The sequence below is a fragment of the Meles meles genome, chromosome 1, assembly GCF_922984935.1.
Source record: "Meles meles chromosome 1, mMelMel3.1 paternal haplotype, whole genome shotgun sequence".
In the NCBI taxonomy this organism is placed as follows: Eukaryota; Metazoa; Chordata; class Mammalia; order Carnivora; family Mustelidae; genus Meles; species Meles meles.
The window spans coordinates 86,692,045-86,709,376 of NC_060066.1; the positions used below are offsets into that span (position 1 = coordinate 86,692,045).

The window sequence follows — 17,332 nt, forward strand, 5'->3', positions numbered from 1 at the left end:
ATATGTAATGATGAGCTACAAAGGTTCATATAACCCCCTGATTTAGAGGCTGAATAAAAAGATGTTGTGTTTGGGGGCAAGTAGAATATTCAACATCTTCAGTGTTGAAATCATGGGGTTCTGGGTAGTCAGGGGCATTGTCCAATATCAACTCCTTCTTTTCCTTACTAACACATGTCCTTTGTGGTATTTTTTTTTCCTGAAATAGGGGACCTTCATCTGCATTAAAACTTGTTCAGTCAGATATTCTTTCTCCTCAATGATTTTCTTAATGGCATCTGGGAATTTGTCTGCTGCCTCTTCATTAGCAGGAGCTGCTTCCCCTGCTACCTTGGCATTAAGACAAACCTCTTTCTAAAATTATCCAACCATCCCTTGCTGGCATTAAATTCTCCACCTTTAGATTCTTCATCTTCCTTTTGCTTTAAGTTGCCACATGATAACTTTGCTTTTCCTTAAATCATAGTACAGTATATAGGTATGCCTTTCTTATAGCAATCCTGCACCCACATAAAAGTTCCATTTTCAATAAAACAGAAAAAGCTATTCCCAAAAAGTGCAAGGTTTTCACACCTGCTGGCATAGCAAAGCAATGGCTTCATGAATTTCCTTTTTTTTCTTTTTCACAATGGTCCTTAACACAGAATTCACTGATCCTGAAATGCTGGGCCAACCACAGCAGTAGACCTTAATCTATGTATCAACCAATTCAATTTTTATTGTAATAGGACTTTGCTTCTTGGGGGCACTCCCAGCATCACTAGCAGCACTTGTATGGATTCCAGGGTGTAACCCAAAGTTTACAATATTGCACTAAATACCATGAAAAACACACAAGAATCCAAAGAGATCACTTTTTACTGCACTACACCATTTACTGGAACTGAACAGTTTACTTAATATTGTCAGATTGTTCATTGCTAATATAAAGAAACAACTTTTTAATTGATCTCATATTCTGTGAACTTGCTAATAAGCTCATGATTTCTAATAGTTTTTTTGTGGAGTCCTTACCATTTCTCCAAACAGAATCATGCCATCTGCAAACAAGGACGGTTTTACTTCTAACTTTGATGCTTTGTATTTCTTGTAGTCTTTCATTACACTGGCTAGAACCCTTAGCACAAAGCTAAATGAAGTGGTAACTGTACACATCCTTGTCTTTTTCCTGCACTTAGAAGGAAAGCTTTGTAGCCATAAACTATTAAGTGTGATGTTGGCTATAGGTTTTTCACAGATGCCCTTTTTCAGAATTGAAAGATCTCTTCTATTCCAAGTTTGTTGACAGTTTTTATCATAAATCAGTGTTGGATTTGGTCAATGCTTTTTCTGCAACTATTGAGATACCATGTGCTTTCTGTCCTTAATTCTATTAACCTGGTATATATTAATTTTGAAATATTAAGACTAAAAACTTGCATTGCTATGATAAAGCTCACTTGGCCAGAGTGCATAATCATTTTTATATGTTGTTAGATTCAATCTGTTAATATTCTATGATTTCTGAATCTATATTCAAAAGACATACTACTTTGTACTTTACTTTTTTTTAAATATTTTATTTATTTATTTGACAGAGATCACAAGTAGGCAGAGAGGTAGGCAGAGAGAGGGTGGGAAGCAGGCTCCCTGCTAAGCAGAGAGCCCGATGTGGGGCTCAATCCCAGGACGCTGGGATCATGACCTGAGCCGAAGGCAGATGCTTTAACCCACTGAGCCACCAGGCGCCCCTACTTTACTTTTCTTATGAAAATTTCATCTGGCCTTGATATTAGGATAATACTGGCCTCACAATGTATGTTGGGAAGTGTGCCTTTCTCTTTTGTTTCAAGTTTATAAAGGAATGGTATTATTGCTCCTTTAAACATTTGGTAGATTTCAACAACAAAACCATCCAGGCCTGGGCTTTTCTTTGTGAAAGACTTGTAATGAAGATTTCAATTTCTTTAAATGTTATATGTCTATTCAGATTTTCCATTTCTTCTTCAATTAATTTCAGTAATTTGGGTCTTTCTAGGAATTTATCAATTTTGTCTAAGAGGTCTAACTTGTCCACATAACACACTTGCAATATTAGACAAGTCAGCAAATACTAAAGATTTATTGGTGCTAACAGTTATGTGAAATCCTACTTGCACTTTTTTTTTTAAATATTTTATTTATCTGACAGAGAGAAATCACAACCAGGCAGGCAGAGAGAGAGGAGGAAGCAGGCTCCCCGCGGAGCAGAGAGCCTGATGTGGGGCTCGATCCCAGGACCCTGGGATCATGACCTGAGCTGAAGGCAGAGACTTTAACCCACTGAGCCATCCAGGCGCCCTGCATTTTTTTTTTTTTTAAGATTTCTTTGACGGTGCCTGGGTGGCTCAGTGAGCTAAAGCCTCTGCCTTTGGCTCAGGTCATAATCCCAAGGTCCCGGGATCAAGTCCCTGCTCAGCAGGGAGCCTGCTTTCCCTCCATCCCCCGCCCCGGCCTGCCTCTCTGCCTACATGTGATCTCTGTCTGTCAAATAAATAAATAAAATCTTTAAATAAAAAAAAAAAAAAAAGATTTATTTGAGAGAGAGAGAATGAGAAGGGAAAAGGTCAAAGGGAGAAGGAGACTCCCCGCGGAGCTGGGAGTCTGATGCGGCACTGGATCCCAGGACTCCAGGACCATGACCTGAGCCAAAAGCAGTTGCTTAACCAACTGAGCCACCCAGGTACACCTTACCTGCATTGAATTTTTAACATTTTTTTCTATGCCACTTGTAAAGAAAGTCAATAAAAGAAAAGATTTCATTAGTGACTCTGATGGTTAATTCTAGGGGCCTACTTGGCTGGGCCATGGTATCCAGATATTTGGTCAAACGTTATTATGGATGTTTCTGTGAGAGTGCTTTTTGGGTGAGATAAACACTTAAACTGGTGGACTCTGAGTAAAGCAACCTGCTCTTCATAATGTGAGTAGGCCTCATCCAATCAGCGGAAGGCCTTAAAGAAGACTGACCTTTTCCAAGCAAGAAGGAATTCTGCCAACAATCTCTAGACTTAGAACTGCAACATCAGCTCTTCCCTGGGTCACCAGCTTCACAGCTTACCTTACAGATACTAGACTTTCCAGCCTCCATAACCACAAGCCAAGTCCTTAATTATTTCTCTCTATATATATATAAATATGTGTGTGGGTGTGTATTTTTGTATTATATGTATTTACTTATACATACACATTCTTGTGGTTCTCTGAAGAACACTGACAAATACAGTGACATATTAAATGCTGAATTTGAAGATTTATCTAAGGTTAACCTAACATCTTTTTCTTTTTATTAATGAGACCGTTTTTGATAGAAAATTGTTTTTAGGGCAACTGGGTGACTCAGTTGGTTAGGCGACTGCCCTCAGGTCAGGTCATGATCCTGGAGTCCCAGGATCGAGTCCTGCACTTGTCTCCCTGCTCAGCGGGGAGTTTGCTTCTCCCTCTTACCCTCCCTGTTCTCATGCTTGCACTCTCTCATTCTCTCTCTAATAAGTAAAATCTTTAAAAAAGAGAAAAAAGAAAATTGTCTTTAGTATTTCTTTTAATTCATGAAATTTTATTAAATAACTTACTGAAAATTTTAAGTTTCTTAATGGATTTCTTCTTACTCTGTATTTAGTTTTTTAAAATAAATTTCAACATTGCCACATTTAAAAGCCAACCTCTCCTCCAAGATACATACTGACTCAGTAAATCTTCATTTAATATTTACTGAGCACCACCCATATGCCAGGTACTTTGCTGGTCTTGGGGAGATAAATAGGTATATAAGTCTTTGCCCAAACGAACAGCATCTAGACAAAAAACAAGCAAGCATATAATTTCAATATAACATAGTAAGTGCTATATGACATCTTCCATAACCCACAGCAAGTACCAGTTTGGTATACAATGAACTTTCTTTACACCCAGAGATAAAGGCTGGCTAATACAGTTTTATGCCCAGGTCTAGGTTACCTTTTTTTAACTAAAATTTCAGTTTCTTTTTTGGAATATAACAGGCTTTTCAGTATTTACAAGTTATTTCTAAGTTGCAAAAATTCTCTCTCCATGTTTCTCCCTGTATTCCCCCATTCAATCATGGCTGCCACAATTAGGACACTTTTTTCTTGCATCTGTAATGAAAACCTTAGCAGCAGACAGGAACTGCTCCAGGTCAAACAGATGCATTCCACTGCTTTTTAATCTCAAAAGGCTGTGGTCATGTCCCTATACGGTAAATCACAAAACTAGTATTTTCAAATACAGAACAGGATCTATGATACCAGATATATAAAAAAAGAAGGGGTATATACACATATGCACAGTCTAACCATGAAATTATATACAAGATACTGCTTAAGAAGAGAAGACTAGAGGGTAGGGTTGGGAGGGTCACAAATTTTCAAACTATTATGTACTTCTTTTTTTAAGATTTATTTTTTTATTTATTTTAGAAAATGAGGGAGAGCACAAGCAAGGGGAGGGACAGGGGAGAGACGAGAGAGAAAGAAGCAGACTTCCTGCTGGACACAGAACTCAACACAGGGCTCAATCTCAAGACTCTGAGATCATGACCTGAGCTGAAATCAAGAGCTAGACCCCCAACCGACTGAGCCAACCAGGGGGTCTCCGTTCTATACACTTTATCATTTTGCATGTGCAAATTTTATTTCTTTACTAAGAAAAAAATTTTTTGACAAAACTCAAAACAAAGCAATGCTTCTATCTTCACCATTTGAGCCAAATACTACCTTTCAAAAGTAGCACAAACAATCTATGGATGGTGGGTTAAATATGAAAAAACGCTGAAAGTACTGGCTATATCATGTCAATTATTAAAATATCTTCTAGGATAAAAAGCATTAGAATCAAAGTAATAATGCTCAGGCACCTGGGTGGCTCAGTCATTAAGCGTCTGCCTTCAGCTCAGGTCATGACCTCAGGGTCCTGGGATCAAGCCACACATCAGGCTCCTTGCTCAGCTGGAAGCCTGCTTCTCCCTCTCCAACTCCCCCTGCTTGTGTTCTCTCTCTGTCAAATAAATAAATAAAGTCTTTAAAAAAAAAAAAAAGTAATAATGCTCAACCTAAAGGAAAATATTCAATTTCTCTAAGAAAGAGAAAAATTTAAAAAGATGATATTTAACTGAGGTACATAGACCTACACACTTAAAAAATTAATGAAAGCACTTCTAATAATGGTTATAAACACAGTAAGTTAGTAAAAGTCGACTAATTCCTTTTAATTAAAAAATCACTAACGTGCCTAGATATGGTGTAGAAAGTATCATTTACTTCTACAGGTCATTTTCAGCTGACTCCCATATTTCATTCAACCTAAGTTATTTGAAAAAATTCCTACTGACATCATTTCATTGACTTATATAGACTAAACCATGTACATGCTATATAAAATAAAGAACTTCACTATCCTTTGTCCTGGTTCCTAGAAGGTTAATTTCTAAAGCCTTGGAATATTCCAAGTGATGAGAGGCTCGGAATATTCATGGTACGTCCCTGGGACCCATACCCGATAGTTTATACAAATTCATGGTCAGCTCCTACATAGTTTATGTTGAAGAGATAACATAGATGGGAGCTGGTCACACCAGAAAGACCACACTGGAAAGATGTGATTAGAGGGTTAGACCCTTCAACCATTTAACATCAGCCAGACTTCAGGCGAAAATAGGGAGTCTGGAGACTGAGGGACATGGCCAGTGAAATCTCAGTAAAAGCTCTGGACACTGAAACTCAGGTGGGCATGCTGGCTGGCAATCACTGATGTTGCAGGAGAGGAGGGTGACATATCCTGAGGCTGACAGAAGCTTCACGTATGGACCACTCCTAATCCATCTCCCCTCTTCGACTAGTTCTAATCTGAGGCCTGTGCTACAACAGAACTGTAATCATGAAGTACAGCACTTTCCTGAGTTCTGTAAGTCATTCTAGTGATTATCAAACTTGACAGGGTAGTGGAAACCCCCATATTTGTAGCCAGAATAGAGGATGGCCTGTGGACTCCAACAAAACTAGCTGCTGATGGGGCGCCTGGGTGGCTCAGTGGATTAAGCCGCTGCCTTCGGCTCAGGTCATGATCTCAGGGTCCTGAGATCGAGCCCCGCGTCAGGCTCTCTGCTCCGCAGGGAGCCTGCTTCCTCCTCTCTCTCTGCCTGCCTCTCTGCCTACTTGTGATCTCTCTCTGTGTCAAATAAATAAAATAAAATCTTTAAAAAAAAAAAAAAAAAAAAAAAAAAAAAACTAGCTGCTGATGTCCAAAGTAAGAGAAGAGCCTTGTGGAGGACTATGCCCTTAAACTGTGAAGTTTGGTTCAACCCTGGGTAGTCGGGTGTCAGAAATCAACTCCTGAAATACTTCTGTGTGAGGTGAAGAATGAGAATGGAAGAATAAGCTACGTGGATAAGCATTACCCATAAATATTACCACTAACAGATATGAATTTAGAAAAATCAGAAAAATGCAGTGGGGCTCATGATAGCTGCATCATGAGCTGTCAATAGATTTTTACTGGCTAAATGAATATTGCCAGTTTATATATTATTGATAACTACTATGCTTAATTACTTATTCAAGTAGGGTATCAAAGACCTTAATTCAAAATATAATTTCCAAATTTGACCTTTTTTAGACCAGTTTGCTTCCTAAGTCCTGTAAGAAACCACATGAGAAAACTCTCAAAAGAAAGAAAGAAACTCTCTAATACCAAATTCTTTTACATTTTTCCCATCATGACAAACTACATACTTGGCCTGATTTTTTCCAGTCTTATTGAGAAATGACTGACATACATCACTGTGTAACCTTAAGGCATATAGCTTGATTGTTTAATTTAAATATACTGTGGAATAATTAGCACAATAGGTTCTGCTAACATCTGAAAACTTCCTTCCTTTTCTAGTCTTAGGGTGTTTCTTATGGCAAAGTCCACATTTTCTTGAAATTCTTGATACGTATTGGTGATTGGAAAGCTAAACAGTTATTACACTTGTTCCCAACAGGAAAATCCATATGAAGGCACTCAGTTGAAGGAGTAGGTTTAAATCCTGCAGGTGGAATGGAACTGCAACCGGTTGCAAAAATAAGAATGTCTTCCATTGTTATTGCAGATTTACCATCCTCAACAGCCTGTAGATAACTGTTCCAAAATCCCAAAGCCTGTACATCAGATAATGTGCGTACGGTAAAAAGATCACTAAGGATTTTTGCAGTTAAGATTCTCAGGTTTATGACAGAAGATGCTATAAAAGGCTTCTGGGTAAGTCTGAATTTTCTCCAAAACACCAAGAGTTTTCAGACCCTGCTTAAAACTTTCAAAGGGTGCTTGGACTCTTCTTGTATAGATACAATGAAAAGGCAAGAAAAAAAAGACAAACATTTTCCTTCTGATGAGAACTCTTAGAACTTACTATCAACAAATTTCCTATACATCACACAGCAATGTTAGCTGTAATCATCATGTTATACATTATTTCCCTAATATGTATGTATATATTATTTATTTTTAAACACTGTACTTATTTATAACTGGAAATTAAGATCTTTTAACCACCTTCCTCTAATTCCCCTGCCCCCACCCTTCACCTCTTGTAACCACAAATCTGAGCTCTTTTTCTGAGTTTGGTTTTGTTTTCTGTTTATATTCCACATGTGAGATCATGCACTATATTTTTCTGACTTAATTTAACTATGCATGTCTTCAACTCAACAATAGTGTGCAATCAAGGGTTCCATGCCAGCATTTGTTATCCGTCTTTTTGATGATGGCCATTCTAACAGGCATGATGTGGTCTCTTTGTAGTTTTAATTTGCATTTTCCTCATGACTAGTGATGGCAATTCCTCATGACTAGTGATGTTGAGCATCCTTTCATATGCATTTGGCCTAATTGTAAGGCCACAATTATTCAAGTCAGTCATACCCGAATACTGATAAGTTATCAAATTAATCAAATTATATATTTTTCTTTAATAAGATTCAAAGCACAAAAACAATTATTGTTTCAGTTGGCAATAAAACACTATGAAAATTAAATTTTACACAACCAACAGAAGAGTTTATTTTTGCAATCAGAACCTTCATTCATTCAAAACATCTTTAATAAAGTGCCAGGCACTGTGCTAGGCAGCAAATATACAATGCCAGGCAAGCTGGTATACCACTGTAGTAAAAGAGACAGCTAAGTAAATTCAAAACTACACTTCATGGGGAGAATCAATGGGACAGAAGCACAAGGCATAAACTGCCAACACAGTCTTGGAAAAGCAATAAAAGGATAAAATTATCATACAGTAAACAAGAATACATTGAAGGAGTTGAGCAAGATTAAAGTGATCCTTTGTTTTCTGAAAGGATAATCAGGGCAGTGCAGACTTAGTAGTGGGGGTCAGACCATAAAACAAAAAGACAATTAGAAGAAAATCTGAGACAGCATAGGCCTGCATAAAATAATATTTGTGGGATTAGAGAAAAATCAAATTATTTTTAAATTTAAGCAGTAGAGTCAACTGAACTTATGTAATTACTTGCTGTGGGAGGCAAAGGGACAAAGGGAGTCGAGGATGACTAAGCAAACACCTCATGAGAGTACCAGAAAGTTTAAGAAAAAAGGTAATCTTGCATATGTTAATTTTGAGCCCATGACATCCAAGTATAGATGTCCAACAGGAAATTAGACATATGGGTCCAGAGTTCAATTAAAAAAAAATCAGGATTGGAATACAGATTTAGGGGTCATGAACACACTGATGGCATATAAAGCCTCTGAGTGGATAACGTCAGTCAAGGAATGTATGAAACGAAAAGGCGTAAGACATTGCCCTAAAGAACACCAATTAAGGAATAAACAGAGGTCACTGTCTTTAAACTAGACTTTAAACTATCATTTGTGCATGTAATAAAGAATAATTCTTAAATTCCTAATTTTCAAAAACGAAAACCTACATTAAAAAAGATATGAGGTCACAAAATAAGTATTTATTGTGTACCAACTATGTGCCAGTGATCTTTTCACATGTACTCAATTATTGCTACAATAACCTGTTTAAGATAGATGCCAATTCTTAAGATAAGGAAACAGAGTTTAAATAACCTGTGCCAGGTCACAAAGGCATGACAGGTACAATCCAGAGCAAGCTGTAACCGAGAATTTCAAAGTGATTCTGTCTAACCTTACTGCTTAAGAGAATCTACTTTTAAAAAATTATCTTTGGCAATAATCAAAATTTCAATTCATAAAAATTTAGGTCTGGAAGATAACCCAACTTCTTTATGTTACAAATAAAGAAATTGGGGTCCTTAGAAATAAAGGAGCTTTTCCAAAATATAATACTAAAATTTAAAAAGAGCCTGGGGGCTCCTGGGTGGCTCAGTCAGCTGGGCATCTGACTCTTGATTTCAACTTAGGTTGATTTCAACTTAGGTTGTGATCTCAGGGTCTGGGGATCAAGCTCAGCATCAAGTTCGACTTTCAGCAGAGAGTCTGCTTGGGATTCTCTCCCTCTGCCCTTCCCCCTGCTCATGCTCACATGCTCTCTCACTCTCTATCAAATAAATAAACCTTTAAAATAAATAAAAAGAGCCTGAATAGTCAAAGCAATATTGAGAAAGAACAAAGCTGAAGGTATCACAATAACAGATTCCAAAATATACTACAAAGCTATAGTCATCAAAGCACTATGGTACTGGTACAAAACAGACACATAGATAAATGCAGCAGAATAGCTAGCCCAGAACTAAATCCACACTTATATGTTCAATTAACCTATGACAAAGGAGGCCAAGAATATACAATGGGGAAAAGATAATCTCTTTAATAAATGGTGTTGGGAAAACTAGATAGCTACATGCAAAAGAATGGAACTGGATGACTTTGTACACCATACACAGAAACAAACTCAAAAAAGATTAAGACCTAAATGTGAGACCTGAAACCATAAACTCCTAGAAGAAAACACAGGCAATAATCCCTCTGACAGCAGTCTTAGCATCATTTTTCTATGTATGTCTCCTAAGGCAAGAAAACAAGCAAAAACAAAATACTGGGACTACACTAAAATAAAAAGCTTTTGCACGATGAAGGAAACCATCAACAAAACAAGACAACCCACTGAAGAGAAGAAGATATTTACCAACAATTCATCCAGTAAGGGGTTTAATATCAAAAATATATAAAGAACTTATGCCACACCAAAAAAAACCAACAAAACAAAACATGTAATACAGTTAAAAAATGGGCAGAAGACAGGAAGAGACATTTTTCCAAAGAAGACACAAAGATGACCAACAGACAAATAAAAAGATGTTCATCACCATAAATCAGCAGGGAAATACAAATCAAAACCATATTTATACCTGCCAGAATGGCTACAAATCAAAAACATAAGGAACAACAAGTGAAGAAAAAGCATGTGGAGAGAATCACGTGGAGAAAAAGGAACCCTTATGCACTACTGGTGTGAATGTAAACTGGTTTAGTCATCATAGAAAACAGCATGGAGATGGTTCAAAATATTAAAAATAAATATAACATATGACCTAGTAACTTCATCACTGGTTATTTAACCAAACAAAACAAAAATATTATTTTGAAAAGATATCACCCCTAAGCACACTGCAGTATTATTTACAATAAAAAGATAGGGAAGCAACCCAGTATCCATCAATAGCAAACATATAAAGACGACATGGTTACATATAAGGAATGAATATTACTCAGCCATAAGAAAGGGCAAGATCCTGTCACTTGCAACAACACGGGTGGATCTAAAGGGTATTGTGGTAAGTGAAATAAGTTAGACAGAGAAAGACAAATACTGTATCATTTCACTTACATGTGAATCTAAAAAAACAAAACAGAAAAACCAGACTCAAATATAGCAAACTGAACTGGTGGTTGCCAAAGGTGAAGTGAATGAGGGGATATGTGAAATAGATAAAAATCCAAACAAAGATGAAAAATATAGCATAAGGAATAGAGTCAGTAATACCACAGTAATGTTGTATGATGACCACCCTTACCGTGGTAAGCAACGAGTAATATATAGAATTGTTCAATCATTTGTACACCTGAATATAACACTGTATGTTATTTATACTTCATAAAAAAATCTCTACATATTTTCATAACAAACCATAATTAAAAACTCAGCATAGCTGCAATATTAAGTTCTGTATAATTCTAATATAGTAATCTATAATTAAAATGTTCACTAAATAGCATTTTGTAGCCTCTAAGCATCTGATTTTTAAATAAACATCCATCATTTTTATGCAGTTAACATATTTATCCTCTCACACACAAATTCCATTCAAATTTTTCAATTAATTTTTATTTATGTTGTATATACTTACTGCCATGATTCCCATAGATTATAAAGGAATATCATTTAAAATGGGTAGGTGGTTCTCAGTATGCATTACATTTTCTTTGCAGACAGTACAGTTATATGTAAGATTCCAGAAATCAAAGAGTTACTGTAATTCCAAAGAAATCTTTTTTTCTGAAAATACAAAGCTCTTTCAAAACAGCCTGCAAAGAATACTTTAAAATCAATTTGGCAAACCTAATGACATACCTAAAGAATTCCTGGTCTGTTGACTGTTTGGTGGTATGTTTTCCTTAGCCATGGAGATTAATATTTTACTGTTTTCAGAAAGCTTCTCTGATGCCTTTCCCTGAAAGAGATATTATATTTACCAAAGAGGGGAAAATCTACATTAAATATACACTGTACACTCAGTACTCTAATGAAATGACTTGACCAAATTACATAATGCATCATAGAAAAAATTTAAGTGTTACATTTGAGGAATTAACCAAAAGTATTTAACACTGTAATAAGTGTAGTAAATTCTAATTAAATATTAGAATTCATTTATCAACAAATACTCACTGAGTTCCTACTACATAGTGTCCCAGGCACTGGAAACACAAATGAAAAGAACATATAAGAATCTCTGCCATCATGGAATTCAAACTACTGAGGGGACAAACGACAAACATAATATGTAAGTAGACTATGTAATACATAGAGAGTAATTGGTAAGGTCTATGGGGAAAAATGAAGCATGGTAAGAACGGCCATAAATGATGGAGGGACTGAAAGACTTCACTGAGCAGTGATACTTGAAATAAGACTTAAAGATCATGATTTATGTACTACTTAACATTAGTAATTATACTAAAATTATATGTAATAACTCTTTTCAAACACTGTAACCTAGTCCTAAGAAAAGAGTGGTTCAAAACCACAGACTTGGGGGCTGGACATATGATGGTTCCAATCATGAAGCCACCACTGTGTGTACTTGGATAAATTAACCCCTTTGAGCTTCACTTTTTTGATCTGTAAAACAAAAATATTCCACGTACTTAGCAGGGATATTATGATTCAGTAAGATAATACATGAAAGTCCTTGACACAACTCCTTGACCAGAGCAGCTTTTATGGAAAGACAGCAATGTAGTATGGTGGTTAAGAGAGCAAGCACTACAGTCAGGATGTCAGGAATCAAAGCCTACTTCTACTAACTCTGTGACCTTAACTTCCCCATAACTCACTTTACTCATTTAGAAAATGAGCATAACAGTATCTATCTCATAGATTCATGTGAATCATAAATGTAGTCTCTTAAGACCAAGTCTCATCCATGAAAGAAAAAAATCTGCAACAAAGCATAATCTATCCAGCAAGGCTAGCATTCAGAATAAAAGATAAAGGTTTCCAGACAAACAAAACTTAAAGGAATTCATTACCACTAAACTAGCCTTACAAGAAATGTTAAAGGGGATTCTTTGTGGGGAAAGGAAAGGCCATAGCAGGAAAAAGATAAGTAGAAAAGGAAAAAATTTCACAGCTACATATTAACATAGTAAAACAGAATAATCCCTTAGAAAACCAGTACAGAGGTTAAAGCACAAAAGAAGTAAAATCAAATATATCTATATGGGCACCTAGATGGCTCAGTCAGTTAAGCATCTGCCTTCAGCTCAGGTTATGATTCCAGGTCCTGTGATGGAGCCCCACATTAGCCTCCCTGCTCAGTGAACGGCCTGCTTCTCCCCTCTCCTTCCCCCTCCCCCTGCTTGTGCTCTCTCGTGCTCTGTCTCAAAAGAACAAAATCTTTTTAAAATATGTATCTATAAAAATTCAGTAATGGGATTCACAAAATAAAAGGATGTAAAATATGACACCATATACCTAAAACATGGGGGAGATGGGAGTAAAAATTTAGTGCTTTATAATGGGTTCAAACTTAAGCAACCATTAACTTAATATAGACTGCTTGCTATATGCATAAGATGTTACATATAAGCCTAAAGTAATATATAAATTTACAAGAATATCGCTGGAAAAAGACCATCAAAGCACAAGAGAGCAAGAGAAGAAAGGAACAAAGGACTACGAAAACAATTAACAAAATGGCATCAAGTACATACCTATCAATAAATACTTTGAGTGTAAATGGAATAAATGCTCCAAAAAGACATGGGGTACTAAATGGATAAAAAAGCAAGACATACAAAAAAGGGCTGTGTCATGAGTGGTACATGTTGGGCAGTTGCATTGCTCTTCCTGTGAAATGGACATCAAGAGATTTCAGAATCATAATTTTCTGGTTTCTGAGCAGCTGTGATCATTGGTCCTGGTGCCCCATTTAAAAAAAGAAAAAGAAAAAAAAAAGAAAAGGAAAGGAAAAAAAAGAAGGCAAGACACAATATATATGCTGCCTACAAGAGACTCTTAAGACCAAAAGACATATACAGATAGAAAGTGAAGGGATAGAAAAACATTTATCATGCAAATTGAAGTGAAAAGATGGGGGTAACAATTCTTATATTAGACAAACAGACTTTAAAACAAAGACTGTAGGGGTGCTTGGGTGGCTCAATGGGTTAATCCTCTGCCTTTGGGTCAGGTCATGATCTCAGACCTGAATTGAGCCCCACATCGGGCTCTCTGCTCAGCAGGGAGCCTGCCTCCCCCACCCTTTCTGCCTGCCTCTCTGCCTACTTGGGATCTCTCTCTCTCTGTCAAATACATAAATAAAATCTTAAGAAAAAAAAAAAAAAAAGACTGTAACAAGAGAAAAAGAATACTACACAATCATAAAGGGATTAACTCAACAAGAAGACAGAACAATTGTAAATATTTATGCACCCAACATGGGAGCACCCAAATACATAAAGCAGCTATTAATTACCATAAAGGAAGTACCAATCAATACTACTATTGATAGTAATGATAGTATTGGTAGTAATACTAGTAACACGAGACTTTAACACCCCACTAACAACAACAGATAGATCATCCTTACAGAAAATTAACAAGGAAAACAGTGGCTTCAAATGACACATTGAACAGGTGGATCTAACAGATACGTTCAGAAACATTTCGTCCTAAAACAGCAGAATACACAATCCTTTCAAGTGTACATGAAACATTCTCTAGAATACATCACATATTAGGCAACAAGTCCTAATGAATTCAAAAAGATTAAATTTAGTCATATCACGCATCTTTTCTGACCACAATGATATGAAACTAGAAATCAACCGCAAGAAAAAAAAAAAAGAACTGGAATGAAGACAAATACATGCAGGTTAAATAACATGCTACTAAACAATGAATGGGTCACCCAAGATATAAATGAAATCAAAAAATACACAGAGATGAATAAAAATGAAAACATGATGGACCAAAATGTTTGGGATACAGCAAAAGCTGTTCTAAAAAGCAAGATTATAAGCAATATATACCTAACTCAAGAAGCAAGAAAAATCTCAAAAGAGTAAACTAATCTTACATCTAAAGGGCTAGAAAAAGAACAAACAAAACCCCAAACCAGTAGAAAGAAGAAAATAATAAACATTAGAGCAGAAATAAATGAAATAGAAACTAAAAAAACAACAGATCAATGAAACCAGAAGCTGGTTCTTTATAAAAATCAACAAAATCTGATAAGGCTTTAGCCAGACTCACCAAAAGAGAGAGCTCAAATAAACAAAATCAGAAATGAAAGAGCAGAAATAACAACCAACACCACAGAAATATAAAAGAATATGAAAAATTATATGCCTACATATTAGACAACCTGGAATAGATAAATTCCTAGAAACATACAATGTTCCAAATCTGAATCAGGAAGACAAAGAAAATGTGTCCAGACCAATTACCAGCAATGAAATTGAAGTAGTAATCAAAAATTGCCAATGAACAAAAGTCCAAGATCAGATGGCTTCACAGGTGAATTCTACCAAACATTTTAAAGAAGAGTTAATATGTATTCTTTTCAAACTATTCCAAAAAATAGAAGAGGAAGGAAAGTTCCCAAATTCATTCTCAAATCAAATAAAGACAATACCAAAAGAGAATTACTGGCCCATATTTCTAATGAATGTAGAGGCAAAAGTCCACAACGAAATATTAGCAAACCAAATTCAACACTACATTTAGAAAAAAACTTCACTACGATCAAGTGGGATTTATTTCTGGGATACAAGGGTAGTTCAATATTCACAAATCAACACAATACATAAAATCAACAAGAGAAAGGATAAAACTATGTATACATATATATACATTTCTGTAGATACAGAAAAAGCACTGGACAAGGTACAACATCCATGTATGATAAAAACTCTCACCAAAGTAGTTATAGGGAACATACCTCAACATAACAAAGGCCATATGGGAAAACCCAGAGCTACCAACATTAACAGAAAAATTGATGCTTGCCCCCTAATATCAGGAACAAAACAGGGATGTCCACTTTTACCACTTTTATTCACCGTAATACTGAGAGTCCTAGCCACAGCAATCAGACAAGTTAAAGAAATAAAAGGCCTCCAAAATGGTAAGGAAGAAGTCAAACTTTCACTATTTGTAGATGATATTAAATACAGAAAACCCTAAAGTCTCCACCAAAAAACTACTAGAGCTGATAAATGAATCCTATAATGCCACAGGTTTAAAAAAAAAAAAAATCAATATTCAGAAACCTATTGCATTTCTATCATGAAACGGAAATCAAGAAAACAATTTCAGGGGGGTAGAGAGAGGGCGATTGGGTTATGGACACTGGGGAAGGTAGGTGCTACGGTGAGTGCTGTGAAGTATAAACATGGCGATTCACAGACCTGTACCCCTGGGGCTAATAATACACTATATGTTAATAAAAATTTTTAAAAATCAATTTTAAAAATCGGGTAGGAAAAAAAAAAGAACACAATTTCATTTATAACTACACAAAAATAATACCTAGGAATAAACTTAATTAAGGAGGTGAAAGACTAGTACTGTAAAAACTATAAAACAGTGATGAAAGATATTGAAGAAAACATGAACAAATGGTTAGATATTCCATGCTCTGGAATGGACTGAAAAACCAAACATTGTTAAAATATCTATACTACCCAAAGCAATCTACAGATTTAATGCAATTTCTATCAAAATACCAACAGCATTTTTCACAGAAATAGAATCATCCTAAAATTTGTATGAAACCACAAAAGACCCCAAAAGCCAAAGCAAACTTAAAAAGAAACCAAAATACTGGTACCACAATCCCAGATTTCAAGATATACTAGGAGGCTCTAATTATAAAAATAGTATGGTTGTGGTATAAAAATAGACCCACAGATCAATGGAATAGAATAGAAAGCCCAGAAATAAACTCAAGCATATGTGGTCAATTAATCTGCAGCAGCAGAGGCAAGGATAAGCAATGGGAAAAAGATGTTCTCTTCCACAAATGGTGTTGGGAAAACTGGATAGCAACATACGATGAAAGAAACTGGATGACTTTTCTCACACCATACACAAAAATAACCTCAAAATGGATTAGGAACTAAATGTGAGGTCTGAAACCATAAAACTCCTAGAAGAAAATATAGGCAATAAGATCTTAAAACATTGGCCTTACCATGATTTTTCTAGATATGTGTCCTTTGGCAAAATTTAACTATTGGAACTGCATCAAAACAAAAAGCTTCCCCACAACAAAGGAAATCATCAACAAAACAAAAAGAACACCCCCACAATAGTCAAACTGTGGAAAGAGCTGAGATGCCCTTCAACAGACAAATGGATAAAGAGGATGTGGTTCATACATACAATGGAATATTACTCAGCCACGAAAAAAGGATAAATAACTTTTTGCATCAACTTTTTTGCATAAACAACTTTTGCATCAGCAAGGATGGGAATGGAAGAGATTATGCTGAGTGAAATAAGTCAAGCAGAGAGACATCATACGGTTTCACCTACTTGTGGAACATAAGGAGTAACATGGAAGACATTAGGAGAAGGGAA

General features: G+C 35.9%; 1 protein-coding gene and 1 non-coding gene across 9 annotated transcripts in view; one reads left to right on the forward strand and one right to left on the reverse strand.

Annotated features, from left to right (window-relative positions):
* The window catches only part of CSPP1 (centrosome and spindle pole associated protein 1), a 171,673-nt gene that overhangs the window by 140,491 nt on the left and 13,850 nt on the right, over window positions 1–17,332 (reverse strand). For 7 of the 8 annotated variants that reach the window (XM_046013000.1, XM_046013031.1, XM_046013022.1 and 4 more), the window contains exon 3: window positions 11,594–11,693. The exons of the other annotated variant lie outside the window; for it this stretch is intronic. In XM_046013000.1, coding sequence (XP_045868956.1) covers window positions 11,594–11,693 — 100 coding nt within the window. The remainder of the gene's footprint in view (window positions 1–11,593; window positions 11,694–17,332) is intronic. 8 annotated transcript variants of the gene reach the window in all.
* Window positions 13,543–13,675, forward strand: LOC123928835. Its single transcript, XR_006815827.1, has one exon. It is a non-coding gene; the product is annotated as a U11 spliceosomal RNA (small nuclear RNA).